We start from the raw sequence: 15380 nt of genomic DNA on the forward strand, positions 1-15380 counted from the left end.
GACGAGACGGGTTAAGTATACAGTAAACGGACTCTCCACTTCAGTACAAGGACAGATACTTGTGTGAAAATAGACTCTGGTAAAAGGTGAAGAACTAACTTGACTCCTCAATAAAAAGAAAAGTACGTACTGAAATTGACAAAAAAAATTGAATATATATATATATATATATATATATATATATATATATATATATATTTTTTTTATTATTATTATTTTTACAGTGTTAATGATTGTCTCTGTGCCATGATAGCATGGCTGACTGGGGACCAGTCCATGGTGTACTCTAAAATCAGAGTTGATTGGCTCCAAAATTAGGGATTTAAAAAAAAAAAAAAAAACAAGATAGGCAAATTAATGTCCATTTTTTTTTCTTCAAAATCACTTTTATTCCACAATTGATTTCATCAGGTTTTAAGGCACCCTGAGAAGATGTTACATGTTGTTCTTTCAAACGTGGGTTCCTTTAAACACTGTTGTAAACATAGCTTTGAATAAGATCCATTTCCTGTAAATCTTTAAATTATTTCTTTACAATCCACAGACATTGTGTTTTTTTTGTGACAAAAATACAGTGCGAATGAAGTAAATATGGTCGATAGTGTTTTACGGTATATATACATTGAGTAAGAGTAATAGACTGGCAGACAATCAGATCAACGGGCTGAAGAAGAGAGAAAACTAACAAACAATATTGGAGACCCGGCGAGATCTCGAGCTCACATAGCGATATTTAGCACATACTTACTGGTAATGCTGAACTTTGCGATGCTTTTTATTTCTCTTTTTTTTTTCTCGTTTCTCTCAACGCACCTTCTCTCATTTCCAAGCAATTTACAGTGTATTTTGTGTGTGTGCGTGTTTGTCTCCTCATCTTGCATCTGTGGGAAAACACGGTGAGCATTGATTCCATGTCCTTCATGTTCAAGTCTAGATATACTACTAGTACCCTCTGTGGCCTCAGTGATAGAATGACTGTCTTACTTGTACTGTTTTTTTTTTTTTTTTTCAACGACTGTCACATTTGGCCCGCTAGTATGCAATTTACTAGTAAATTGTTGTGCTGCACTAGTAACACTACAAGGCCCAACTCATAGTCATGCACTAGTACCACCGGGATCCTACTAGTAGCACCAAAATGCCCATTATTAGTTTTGCCTCACTAGTGAGATGTAGTTGTCCTACTACAGTAGAGTGCAGAAACAGCTGTAGTGAAAAAAGTTAGACATAGTCATTCTACTAATGAACTGAATTGTATTAGTAGTGCAAAGAGTGAACGACTTACTAGTAACATTTTTACCGCTACTGTTGCCGCTTTTGTCCTACTAGGAAACAAACAAGCCTTCATTGTAAACTACTGTGCTGCACTACTATCACTACTAAGCCCAACTAGTTGGCACATGTCAAACTTAGTAAGAAAAAAAATGTCCACTAAGAGTTTTGCCTCATTTCTAACATGTAGCTGTTCTATCCACTAGCGTGCAAAAATGTCAGAAAGTAGTGGAAGGTAGTAGTAGAAAAAAAAAAAAAAAAACATCCCGACTCGTTTTACTAGTGAGGCCGAAGGGTCAACGAGGATATGGAATAAATGCTCAAAAGCGCTTCCCGCAACATCGGAGCAAGACAACGTATCAAATCCTGAAGGTCTCACCCACACGTTGGCTATTGCAATGCGAGGCGAGCGCACAGGAAGACGGACAGACGGACAAACAGACAGACGGACATGCAGACAGACAAGACAGACGGCACGAGACTAGGTTGCGGCGACGCGCGCCCCAACACAAAGATATAGTATATCTATTATTCCCTAAATACCCTAATGATCACTATGAATTTATATGTCGAAAGGGAATATTTTTTTCAATATACAGGAATACAGTGGCTATATTATATTATCAACATATGGATTCCTTGTGGTGCAATATGTGACACTTTCATACACACACACACACACACACACCACACACACACACACACACACACACACAAAGAAATAGACCAGCTTTCATGCTGTCGTTAGTATACTATACGGCTTTAAGGGGATGAAAATAACACTGCTCTCTTCCGGGGATGAAAGAAGATCTATTGAAAGGTGCTCGACTCAAAGCCCTGGGGGACACCACATAAGTAAATACTTTTTTTACTTGCGGAATGGACTTGAATTTTTTTAAACTGGGCCAAAGTTCCACCTTTTCTTTGATTTGAACAGCAAACCAAAAGTTGGGGATGTATTGACTTCCTGGTGAAATTTCAAGATGAACTGGAAATGCACTAGAACCAGGAAAGGACGTGCAATAAATACAATAACGGAACTTGCGCCACCGATTCTCTCTCAGACGATTGGCGACGTGCAGGTCTGGCCGAGTGAAGGTTCCAAACAACGATATTTATATCTTCAATGAAAACTCTTCAGGCCAGCACCTTTCGTTAGTGTTCTAGATCAGAAGAACTGGAGTAGCTCTTTGTTGAAGAATCTAATTGATCGCAATTGATCGTTACAATTCACTAGAACACTGCAACAAGTCGCACTACTATCCAATCTGAAGCCTCGCCATTGCGGGAGAGACTGGAAGAGTCACAGAAAGGCCTCGAAGTGGACGTCCTTGAAAAACATCTGATGTGAAGTTTGCCTTTCATTTCTTTGATAGACAACAGCAAGTTGTGCAAAAAGTACTAAAACGTTTATATTTGGACATTCAGAAGTTTAGAGAAGGTGAAATTAAGTTCACCTGTCGAGGTTCTAGCGCATTTCAGCTTCATCGTGAGATTTCACTCAAAAGGCCAGAATCCACCCCAGCCTTTTGTGAGTAGTGTGGATTCAGTAAATTACCGATCAAAGGATTATCCATTTATGTATATGTAATAATGTGATGTGATCTTTATGTTTATACATTTTTCACAGCCATAACGGCTTTAGAATCCACAATTAGGACGTAGCCCAGGACAAACAGGAGTTTGACACCCCTGATCTACAAAATCTAATCTAATATTATATAATCGTATTGCATCGGCAATAACACAACAGCTCCCAAATGGCTCGTTTGCGTTGGCTAAAAGTTGAGCTAATCATATGGAAATGGAACCGAACGAGGGCAAAGGGGCTGCGGTGACTTGTGCAACAGGTGGAAAGGATGGATCAGGAGCACGGCCTGTGTCTTGTTCTCTTGGGATCTTTTGCGGAGGTCAGCAAGGAATCTTGAAGGAAAGAAGGGTCATTCATGTCATCAAAGCAACATTCGTAAGTGGCTCTCCGACTACGGGCCAGACTAATCTGCCTCATCCCGAATGCTGTCTTGAGAGGGATTTGACACTTCCTTCCTTAGCGAACGTGGGCAGCTTCCACACTGGCATAAGGGGTTGGGGGTTTCCTTTTGACCGGCAAATTCCCTTTTTTTCTTTTTCTTCTCTACTCCACCACCTTGATCCTGAAGGTGACACGACCCAGGAACTTATCCCTCTCGTCGTTATTGCGCAGGTTAGAACCCTCCACCCGGCACTCCACCGACAGCTCCTTGTTGTAGTCCTCCTTGGTGAGCAGCAGCTTGACGGCAACCAGGGGCTGAACGTAGTTCATCTGGACCACAGGAGAGACACAGCAAACTGTGGCTCAGCGGAGGGAAGTAATAAATACTCGAGCATTGTACTCAGATTTGTATGTAGTGCCTTGAGTCTAAATTTACTCGTACAGTGGTACCTTGTCTTATGAAGGCCTCGACTTATTTTTCAAGTCACAAGTCATTACAAAAACTGACTGATTGACTTATGTGAGCACCTGTAGAAATATAAAATCTACAGATTCATTAAGAGCTAGCAAAGATGATCAATTATTTGTCCGAGGATACAACAGCAATATAAAAAGCAGTATTCCACCAAATTTGCGTTAATAGCACCATGTCATCAGACTGTTCTTACTGCTGGGGACACAGGAAGTCCAACGACCTGTTTTCTGGTTTGGTCACCCGACATTCCACACAAGTCCTACCGAGTGGTACAACATAGCCCAGCACGCAGATCCCGACTCTGGGGGCACAAAAGTGCTCTAAAGCTACCCAGGGTCCACGTGTGATCCACAGAAAACGTCAACAGAACATGAGAAACGTGAGGGAGCCCATCAGAATATGATGAATGTGTTAGTATCTTTGGTAAACTGCCACCCGGACCAAAATGAGTCTTTGAACCTCCAGGCCTCGGCATCCTTTGCCTCCAGGGAGCCTGTCACAGATACCGTGACTTTGAGTAAGCGTTTCATACCACATTTCGAGCAAACGGGGCTCCTGTGATCGCCGGGATACAATGTTGCGAAGAATCACATGATCGGACTTTATTCGACAGTCCAAATCCAAGAGAATCACTCACATGGGCCTTCTTGCCGTAGTAGGGGAAGTACATCTTGTCGATGCGTCCCTTTCTTGGGAAATACTGCATCTGCACTGGATGGTCCTTCTGCAGAGCAAAATACACGTTAACGGAAGCGTGTCTGAGTTGAGATTCCTTTCAACGGAACACTAAGCGATGATCCTCTTTTGTTAGTGTGGAGTTTGTAATGAAGTGGAAAGCATGGTCTGCTTCGTTGTAAATTTGCTATATGCGGCACACATTATGCTGATTGCGCTAAAAATGGCTTGAAAATGGCACAGGGGTGGGGTTTTGGAGCCGTTGTGACGTTACTATGCGGTTATTCTTATTCTGGCCTATTATTCCCGATACTTAACATACCGTCTTACCCTAAAGTCGCCACTGACAGCATGCAGAAGAAAGTCAGTGAGAAACAAAACAGACAGAAAGGGGGGAGGGAAATGAAATCAAGATCAACAAAACAAAGTGGTCACATTGTTCTGCTCATCACAGCTTTTTTTTTTTAAAGACAAATGAAAAAGACAAAAAAAAAAAACACATACAAACATGTCTATTTGGGAGGGGAAAAGTTTACTTTGATGGTGCAGTTGATGTAAGGGTCCCCGAGAGGCTTCAGGCCGACGATCTGCAAGGTGAGCAGAGAAATGAAAGAAAATCAAAACATTGGCGGAAACTCCAGAATTTCTTTTGGTATTGTATGTGAATGTTTGATATATATTTTTTTCCATCCAATCAAGTTCCTCACTAAAGGCCCAGTTACCAAATCCACGACCGCCCCGACTGTATGATTCGTGACATTTTACAAGGGATAAGAGTGGTTTTAGTCACCCTGTTGAGTTTCAGAAGCACGCATGGTTTTCCGTCAGAGTAGCCAAAGTTCGTGTCGGACAGGCCAGAGCAGAAGCTAAGGTAGCCTCTTTTGAAGCGGCACACTTTCTTTTCCACCTCCTCGTCCTGCATGAAATACTCCCCTTCTGGGCAGTCCAGGTTCTTCTCCTGCTCCGTGTCGTTGTAATCCTCTGAAAGGTGGATGTGACACAGGTCAGATATCGTTTAGCTGCACTTTTCTTCTAATGCCGTATCTGCACTAGCTACTGCTAAACTAGCAATATTGCTCACATACATAGTCCTGTACTTGTCACAGTTTGATAATATTTAATGTCATACTTTGTCGTTGCTGTCATGAAGAAACGTAAAAATATGGACAATGTCATATTTTTTTTCACTAATCGGTAGGTACTGGTCTGTCTACTCATCCTTTATTATTTTCACACAGTATTAACCAGTTTAAAGTTTTAAAAATGGCTTCAGAACAAATCTCTTAACTCTTTTGAATGCTTGTCCTGTTTGACAAGGGTGGCAAAACTCCGGCACTGTATGGGAGCTGTGCAGCATTATGTCGCCTCAATATTAAAAAGTCCTGGATGTTTTTAGACAATGACTAAAATTAGTTCGGGTTGATACATTAGAGTACCGTCAGCCTGTTTTGTTGAAAATGGGTCTAGATATTCTTTGCGTATTTGCATGCTATTTTTGTAATGCTCTACAACGCCACAAGATGGCACCAAACCCCCAACTAATAGGAGAGAAGCAATTAGTGTCAAGGTCTGCTAAAGCGATACAATACACCTTGACTGAGAGTGTCTTCTTCTTCTTTTCCTTTCAGCTTGTCCCGTTAGGGGTCGCCACAACGTGTCATCTTTTTCCATCTAAGCCTATCTCGTACATCCCCCTCTCTAACACCCACTGTCCTCAAGTCTTCCCTCACCACATCCATAAACCTTCTCTTTGGTCTTCCTCTCGCTCTTTTGCCTGGTAGCTCCATCCTCAGCACCCATTTACCAATATACTCACTCTCTCGCCTCTGGACATGTCCAAACCATTCAAAGTCTGCTCTCTCTGACCTTGTCAGCAAAACATCCAACTTTGGCTGTCCCTCTAATGAGCTCATTTCTAATCCTATCCAACCTGCTCACTCCAAGCGAGAACCTCAACATCTTCATTTCAGCTACTTCAAGTTCTGCTTCCTGTTGTTTCTTCAGTGCCACCGTCTCTAATCCGTACATCATGGCCGGCCTCACCACTGTTTTGTAAACTTTGCCCTTCATCCTAGCAGACACTCTTCTGTCACATAACACACCAGACACCTTCCGCCAACTGTTCCACCCCGCTTGGACCCGTTTCTACACTTCTTTACCACACTCTCCATTGCTCTGGGTTTTTGACCCCAAGTATTTGAAGTCGTCCACCCTCTCTTCTCCCTGGATCCTCACTCTTCCCCCTCCACCCCTCTCGTCCACGCACATATATTCTGTTTGACTTTGGCTCATCTTCAATCATTCCTTCATTCCTCTCCTTTACAGTGCATGCCTCCATCTAATTGTCCGTCCATTTGCTCCCTGCTTTCACTGCATATCACAATATCATCTGCGAACATCATGGTCCACATTAATTGACATAAAGTGCACTCACCATTGCTGAGAGAGTAACATCTTTATGTTTTGGGGGAATGCTAATGTGGAGGGAGGAGCTAAATTTAGCAAGTGTTGTCAGCAGAGGTCACAGAGATTCTTCGCCACATGTGCAGTTACACTTCCTGATGAGGAAAGGAATTGTCCATACAACCAACAGTTTCCTTATCCATCCATCCATCCATCCATCCATTTCTGTATGGAACATATTTGCTTGTCTGTCGCAATAATCCTCCCGTAATTGTTGATCGCAATCAACGGGTACGTCCGGAAATTCTAATTGTGCAATGTGCAGAGGCACAGTGTGTTCCTATTGGCCATTGGGAAGGATATGAGACTCCGTCCACCATGATGGATCTGTCGGTTCTGCCAGTAAATATGTCATCCTGCCAGAGTGTGGCGGTCTGAATAACCCAACGGAGCGATGGTTTGGTAAACCAGGGGGTGTGAGTTCGTATCCCACTGGGGCCTCCACTCCCCGAGAGGGGTTGCATCAGGAAGGGCATCCAGCGTAAAAAGTGTGCCAAACAAATATGAGTGTTTTGCTGTGGCGACCTCTAAAGGGACAACCCCAAAGAAACTTACTTACACCCCAAAAATCCTCAGAGTTTCCAACTGTAAGTGCACGCTTGGAGTGAGTTTCCGAACGTACCCATAGTTTATGGGTTTTTACATGATTATACATTGAATAGTGTGCAGTACTAAAAACATTCAAATGCAGTGAAAAGTCAAAATGTGTGCATAATAATGAACGTTTTAGCAATCTCATTGGATTTTCATTCTGGGGCTCTGATTGGCTGCTGGTGACGTTGCAAATTCATGGATTTTACAGTACTTTGAAGCCCTATGATGAGCTCCAAGCGTCCCACATCTTCGAAGGCTCCTGGGAGGAAAATCCTGACCGTTCAGTCGAACGTCAAAGTGCACATAAGTGATTGGCCCTATATAAATCTGGCAAATCTGCTTTGAACAAGAACAGCAATATAAATATGAATCCATCTCGGCGCTCACTTTGCAGGAATGACTCCAGGTTTTCCACGTACTGTGCATACTTCAGCGGGTCGGATTTGTTGAAAGCAATGTCCAGAGAGTTGGGAAGGATGACCAGTCCTGGAATGAACGAAGGGAGAAAGCAAGAGCAGGGATGTGAAGGGATCCAAACAGGTCAATACATACTGTATACAGTGCAGCCAGAAATACATTGTAGTACATTTACGCCAGTGACATCTCATTTTATGACTAATCAAGCATGAATAATGAATGGAGATGTGCTGGGAATCACTGTGGCGGAAAGCTTTACCGTAGCGCACGTGAGGACGGTGGAGACACTAACCTGGGAAAGGAACGCGGTCTCTGTACCTGGGCATGTTCTCATCCAGGGTGAGCAGCATCACCCACATGGTCAGGGCAAACATACCGGCCAGGAAGCAGTAAAACACCAAGTAGAACAACAAGATGAGAGCTACGAGGGTGGGGGTAGGGGTCGGGGGAGGCAAGATGGGACCAACACAAAGAGAAAAGTTATGGCTAATTTATTACCTGCCACAGACACACTCACTAAACAATCCATTCCTCTCATCGTCTCCTCATTTGAGTGCTCTATCCCCTGTAGGGGAAGCCATTTTGGATCAAGGGGGAAAGGCTGGCTACTCTTCAAGAAAAAGTGAGCTGACTTTCATCATGTTTACGGATGAAGCTGCAGCATTCGACAGGTAACGTCTGCATTTCTCCACTGCAGATTAAAAAAAAAAAAAAAAGACAGTACAGAATTAATGTTCCTTTAGAACAGGAAGGATTTAAAAAAAAAAACCCAGGTTATTAGCTTAAAACCCCCCACTGATATCTTAAAACACTAAATCTAATGAAGTCAATACACACACACACTCAGATGCTCTTTCCCCATGGGAGTGCATGGAAATATCATTAATTTGTTGAGCCCCCACCATCCCCACAGCCACCCTCACAAAAAAAGGATAGTGTTTTTAATAAAATAGCACTTGCTAATATTGTACTTTATGAACACTTTGAGTAATAATCTAATTACAATACAATTTAAAGACAAACAGTTTGCACACCATGATTTCATGGTTCAATTCAATTCATTGTGCTGCTCCTTTAAGTGGTTCCGCCTTGGCCACTGGGGAGTGTGTGTGGGATGGGTTAGGGTGGGGGGGGGGGAGTATAATAGTTAGACAGAGGACAAAAGAGTATGTCTGTAGTATTATGATATTGTCCATCTTCATGTGCTGCTCCACACTTTGTGCTTAATTATAGGTTACTTAAAGCGTTAAAGCACAATATCAATGGTATCTTTTAGCCAGTCATAGCATTTCACATTATTCATTAGCGTTATGCTAGTGGGAGCATTCTTACAGCAAAGTTTGATTGTTTTAAAATACACATGGTATAATGTCATGTCATTATCCAAGCCGCTTATCCACACAAGGGTTGCGGGAAAGCTGGAGCCTATCCCAGCTAGCTTCGGGCGAAAGGCGGACTACACCCTGAACTGGTCAGCAGTCAGTCGCAAGGGAGATATCGACACCGTCACTGGACGGGAATTGATCACACGCTGCCCGGACTAAAGGCAGGAATGTCTACCACTACAGCATCAGTGACTCACAAGGTATAATTCAAATTAATTTTATGTTCGGTTTGTCAAATTTACTCTGGGAGTGGCAATAAACAGCTTGAAGTCTTTGGAAGAATAGTTTTTTGCCTCACTACCCATAAAAAAATTATTTGTTGAGTCAATGATAGTTAAGACTTCTATCTATGAAATTGTTGATTCATCACATCTCAAAGAAACGGTGCCAAGTTGGATTGCACTAGATGGCTGTGACCAGTAGAGGCGCTGTTACTTCAATTTGAACTAGTTGGTGAAGAGGAAAGACGACTTCTCCAGTCATAATTATTAAGAAAAGAACATTCTGGAAAAGATCTACCCTTTTACTGTTGCAATCACTCATTTATTTTTGTGCATAGTAAACACGTGCATGTATGTACACTGCGAAAAAAAAACCCGAAGAGGAATATTAAAAAAAACCCAAACAGGAATATCTAATCAAACCCAACATACACTGCAACAACTGGGATTATAAAACAAACAAAATAATAAGAGGAGGACTATTTAAGCAAAACCCAACCCCTGATTGACAGTCTGGGAGAGACCCCTTTCTATCGCCCCCATGCAACTCCCTTTTCTCTCATTCCCCCCCAAAAGTAACCCACAATGCTGACAGCACGAAGTGGGGGTGTGGGAGGGAAGAAGAGAGGGGGAAAGAAGAGAGGGAATCCCATTTGACCTTGACAGGAATGCTAATGTGGGCGGCCATGCAACTGCAATGGAGCATCCCACTGCACAGCAGCACAGGGGGGGGGGGAGCTGCACGACGGCCCCCGGTCTCTAGCCTATAGGCGCCTGACGTTGTGTTACCAACTCTGCCCCTGACCATCATTACATAAAACCATCAATTTGGTGCAGCATTGGGATTGAGGGGGGGGGGGGGTGTTGGTGCGTCGCTGTTCTGAACCGAGCACGATTGGAAAAAAAAAAGTTGAATTAATATCCTATTTATGCGTTAACGACTCAATGCTGCATTCTTGTATGTGGAGCTATTCAAATCTTCATGGTGCAAGCTTGTCTCTCCACACCTTCATGTAGGCCTGTGATGGTCCCTCCCCCCCCCCCCCCCCCCCCATTTTTTGGGGGGGAGGCTCACATTTTTTTAATGCAGCATTATTATATAAAAAAAAGTGGATAGCAGAGGGTATTCTTCTTACCCCAGCTGCCGGCCGTGCGCCCCAAAACCTCGCCGGTCCTCGGGTTGTAGAAGGAGTCCTTCCAGCTGGACGTGTCCGCCTTGTTGGCCGGTTTATCCTCCGTGCTCGCCATGCTGGGATTCTTTTCAAATATGTCGGCAGAAGGGTAGATGTCCTAAAAATAAATCCCCAAAATATGGGGAGGGTAAAAAAAAAAAAAAAATGCACAAAAGCGCACAGCGGGTGATGCAATGAGGCGAAGAAGCCGGTGAGTGGTTAGATCAATGGTTGGGAAGGAGTGGGCGGTGTAGGAAGAGGGAGAGCTGAGCAGGCAGGCACAAGGAAATGAAGCAAGCAAGGAAGGAAGGAACATTACAAAAAAAAAAAAAAAAAATCCCTGAAAAAAAAATATGACGTCGACAAATGCCCCTCGGTGGCAGCTGATGTGGAGGAAGGATGCGCATTGGTTGCCGACGCATGAGACGCGCACCAATTACAAATATAGGACGCACTATCTTGCTTTCTTATCGTCACTTTATGCTCCATCCGCGGTTTACGGTCGTGCATCTGCTTCTCACAGTTAATATTGAACAGTGTGTTTAAAGGGAAGGATGTGGGTTTGTTTGTGTGTACTGTATTTCTCTCTCTCTCTCTCTCTCTCTCTCTCTCTCTCCTCTCTCTCTCTCTCTCTCTCTCCTCTCTCTCTCTCTCTCGCTTATTGTGATTAATGGCTTGTAGCGCACATTCCAGTATGCGGCCGATGCACAACCCGCATGTTTCTCGGTGATGCTATTTGTGTCCGACTGAGCATATAGTTAGATATTTGGGGCATTTGCCAACGCTTGTTGCTATGGCAACGTGACACTATATACTGAAGCCACAATCTAAGGGACAGATGAGCGAGAGGAGAAACTAATAGAATAGATTTTGATTTGCGGGATTCGTTTTTCCCCTCGTTGTATTAACTGTAAAATATCAAATGTTGGGATTTTGTGTCAGGGCCTTCGGTGGAGACCCACCTGACTTAATCCAACTCTTGATAATACCTCCATCACGTCACGATTAAAAACATCCATTCAAAAAAAAGTGCAATAACAGCCTGCAACTGTGGCAGGGCTAGTGTAGCAGTTCAGAATCGATATTAATTGAATGGGATGACAAAAACAAAACAAAAATATACATAAAATTCATCGTACTCGCCAGAGATCCATCCATCCATTTTCTTAGCCGCTTATCCTCACAAGGGTCACGGGGAGTGCTGGAGCATAGCTCAGCTGTCAACGGCCAGGAGGCACACAGCCGCACTCACAATCACACCTAGGGGCAATTTAGAGTGTCCAGTTAATGTTGCATATTTTTGGGGATGCGGGAGGAAAGCGGAGTGCCTGGAAAAAACCCACGCAGGGACGGGGAGAACATGCAAACTCCACACAGGTGGGTGCGGGATTAAACCTGGGACCTCAGAAATGTGAGGCCAACGCTTTACCAGCTGATCCACCGTGCCACCCCACATGAGATCCTGATTAAAAAATGGACTGATGTGTGTAGATATGTAGCTACAAGACATGTTATGCTAGTTGAGCATTTTTGCTCTGCCCAGCCAATCAGAGGCTAGAGAAATGCTGACAGTTTTACTGGCCCAGTGTCGATAAATTTAAAATCTGATTGGTCCATTAAACAGTACCGTTGTGATAATACTTAAGGTATATGGGCCCAAGCACTTCTGTGTGGAGTGTGGACTGTTTTCTCTTGCTCAGATGTGGTTTACTGGGTATCCCCCTCTGGAGTCAAGCTTGTATAAGTATAGCATAGTATCGTATTGTATAGTATAGTATAGTGCTTATTGCTATGCTACCCTGAGAACGCCCGATCTCATCAGATCTCGGCAGTTAAGCGGGTTTGGCCCTGGTTAGTACTTGGATAGGAGACCGCTTGGGAATACCAGGCGCTGTAAGCTTCTCTCCCTGGCTAAATGCAGAGGGGTTGTGTCAGGAAGGGCATCCGGCGTAAAACTGTGCCAAACAAATGTGTGTTCATCAAAGATGACACGCTGTGGCCACCCCTAACGGGACAAGCCAAAAGGAAAGAAGAAGTATAGTATAGTAGAGTATAGTGCTCAAAGCCAAGCATCTGGAGGTCAGGCATAGCCCAAACAGGCAACGCGGGTCCCCCTTCCCGTGGGCTCACCACCTGTGGGAGGGGCCAAGAAGAGGGTCAGGTGTGGAGCGAGTCAAAGGGGGAACTTCGTTGGTCCTTCCCTGACCAACAAGCTCGCTCTTGGAACGTCACCTCTCAGGCAGTGATGGATCGCTCTTTTTGTTAGCCCGTCTATGGCGTTTCACATTATTTGTGAGCATTGCTCCAGGGCAGCTGTGGCTGCACAAGTGGTTTACCACCATCGGGGTGTGATTGTGGAATGAATGAATAATGCGTGGAGTTGCTCTTATATTGCAGACTTTCACCTATTGCTGGTGTCCTTCGCGATAAACACGGTTCACTCAATGAAGACAATTGACTTAAAAATGCACTGAGATATAAGATTTCCCACATTTTTTGGTCATATGGCAACGATGCCCACATATTCCGATAGTGCGCAAGTATAAGAGTATTGACAAAGCTCGACTTGCAGCTAGCTCTACGTGACACCCTCGAACAACGAGTGTCAGGAAAAGAGAAGAAAATGAGGAAATGGAGGGCTGGTGTTATATAATGATCCATGATGACGGATGCAGCTCATATGGGGTGGGGGGTAAGCTAGTGGTCGTGGTAGTGCATCCAGTGCGTTCTGTCGGATTGAATTTGTTGCAAGGCAGGGTCCTCCCCTCCACAACTCGTACAATGCGGCACGGCCATGATTAGTGTGCGAGCAGGCAGCGCTGATTCACGGGCTCGTTCTGTCTGCCTCGCTCGCACGTTTTTGGCTCCCTTGAATGCAGCACCGAGTTACGAAAAAGCCGAGCAAGGACGGAGTGGGGTGCTTGCCGACAGTTGGAAATTGAGGGCTATAAGTGCACCGATATTGGGGACACTTGTGCAATGTACACTGTGCTCTCTCTCTCTCTCTCTCACACACAATCCTCCCATTGTTGATGACCCCCCCCCCCCCATTCCCTTTTTATTCCAGTGCAATCAATTAGCGCCTCCTTCACCATACCAGAACCACGAGCAGGAACACACACGCCCATTTGTTCTCACTCTCTACATCCACAAGCTGCCATAGCAACCCTCGCCAGTGAGCGTGCTCACATCAATGACAAGCACTCCCGACACTCATCTACCACCGGTGTGTTTTGTAATTACCGCTACGTGTGTTAAAAAAGGAGCGAACCTCCCGCACGTTTGCACTTGCGCCATTCCAGCTGACTCTGGGCGAGAGGCGGGGTTCACTCTGAACTGGCCGCCAGCCAATCGCAGCGCACATATAAACAAACAATCATGCACACTCAGTTTCACACCTATGTGCAATTTTGAGTCTTCGATTAACCTAACATGCATGTTTTGGGGATGTGGGAGAAAAACCACGCAGGCACGGGGAGAACATGCAAACTCCACACAGGCAGGGCGGGGATCTGAAACCTTAACCCTAAAAACCAGTCGGCGGCACAGTGACTCAGCCGGTAAGGCGTTGGCCTCACAGTTCTGAGGTCCGGGGGTTCAATCCTGTAGCCTGTGTAGAGTTTGCATGTTCTCCCCGTGCTTGTGTGGGTTTCCTCCCACATCCCAGAAACATGCAACATTAATTGGACACTAAATTGCCCCTAGGTGTGATTGTGAATGTGGCTGTTTGTCTCAATGTGCCCTGCGATTGGCTGGCAACCAGTTCAGGGTGTACTTCGCCTCCTGCCCGTTGACAGCTGGGATAGGCTCCAGCACTCCCTGCCACCCTTGTGAGGATAAGCGGTAAAGAAAACTGATGTATGGATAATATTTTTGGATGAACATGAAAATTTTACATTTTTTACATAGGAAGTTTTTTTTTTTTTTTTCCCTTTGGTATAATAATTTTGTGTTTTTTTGTGTGTGGGAGATTTTTTTTTTAGTTTTAGGTTTTTTTTTGCTGACTGTGTACTCTTTAGGTGTGTGTGTGTGTTTTGTTTTGCATTTGTTTTTGTGTGCATGAGAAATAAATTATTCACATGGCATCTCATATGGTTAAAGCGGCTCGTCAAAATTTTAATCCAAAAACCCACCGGGAATCCTTATCGTGCAAAACGTGGACATTCGTTTTTCTTTTTGCTGCTCCACCTGTATTTAAAACAAAAAAAAAAAAGCAAGACGCACGCCGAGTTTGTTTGCGAGGGCGTGCGAGGTCAGTGTCAGGCTTTCTTGTTGCGTTTGAGAGCACAATCACGCAGCGATGTGCAGACACGCTCGAGCGACTTGCTCCCAGCAGCCCAAAACTCTTGTCAAAGCGCACATATATTGAGTCACACTCTGCTTTTAAATGATGAGCAGATGGTTTACAAAATGGCTCCGTCACATTGCAGTCTCCACAGTTTGAGTCCATTTAAAACCAAAAATACCACATTATTGATCGAGGCTACAATATTACATTTTTTGTTGGACAATGGAAAACCGGTCCATAGTACTACAATGCTCTTTGTCCTCATCAGTAAGACAATTCAGTGCTGGGAACTAGTTGAAAACCTCGCATTAGTACTACTAGTTCTTCTAGTTAACATGTAGCATGTATGAGAAATGTTTTGCATAAGACAGTCTTTCTACTAGTGCGCTAAATGGTCTTACAAGTGAGAACTAGTACATGGACATTAAGATGGACAACAAGCACAT

General features: G+C 44.0%; 1 protein-coding gene and 1 pseudogene across 2 annotated transcripts; one reads left to right on the top strand and one right to left on the bottom strand.

The window, feature by feature from the left end:
- Positions 1–379: 379 nt before the first annotated feature.
- On the bottom strand, positions 380–10769 carry atp1b3a (ATPase Na+/K+ transporting subunit beta 3a). 2 transcript variants are annotated; one of them, XM_061840302.1, is made up of 7 exons: positions 10611–10769; positions 8161–8289; positions 7839–7937; positions 5185–5375; positions 4931–4981; positions 4357–4443; positions 380–3574 (listed from the first exon to the last, which is right to left on the bottom strand). In XM_061840302.1, exons 1-7 carry the CDS (start codon positions 10720–10722, stop codon positions 3407–3409), a joined length of 837 nt encoding a protein of 278 aa, XP_061696286.1. In that variant the 5' UTR covers positions 10723–10769; the 3' UTR covers positions 380–3406. The 2 variants fall into 2 exon arrangements, with proteins under 2 accessions (XP_061696286.1, XP_061696287.1); XM_061840303.1 differs by having other exon boundaries at positions 8161–8559; positions 10611–10726.
- Positions 10770–12427: 1658 nt separating this feature from the next.
- On the top strand, positions 12428–12546 carry LOC133511565 (5S ribosomal RNA; annotated as a pseudogene).
- Positions 12547–15380: the final 2834 nt, after the last annotated feature.

The sequence above is a fragment of the Syngnathoides biaculeatus genome, chromosome 13 (genome assembly GCF_019802595.1).
Source record: "Syngnathoides biaculeatus isolate LvHL_M chromosome 13, ASM1980259v1, whole genome shotgun sequence".
In the NCBI taxonomy this organism is placed as follows: Eukaryota; Metazoa; Chordata; class Actinopteri; order Syngnathiformes; family Syngnathidae; genus Syngnathoides; species Syngnathoides biaculeatus.

Bases quoted from the DNA above. Each gene is read 5' to 3' on its own strand.
- atp1b3a (XM_061840302.1), bottom strand. From the start codon at position 10,722: ATGGCGAGCACGGAGGATAAACCGGCCAACAAGGCGGACACGTCCAGC. The intron at 7,938-8,160 runs GTTAGTGTCTCC...CGTTCATTCCAG, and splicing joins AGACCGCGTTCCTTTCCCAG to GACTGGTCATCCTTCCCAAC. The intron at 3,575-4,356 runs GTGAGTGATTCT...CCTGTGGTCCAG, and splicing joins ACTACGGCAAGAAGGCCCAT to ATGAACTACGTTCAGCCCCT.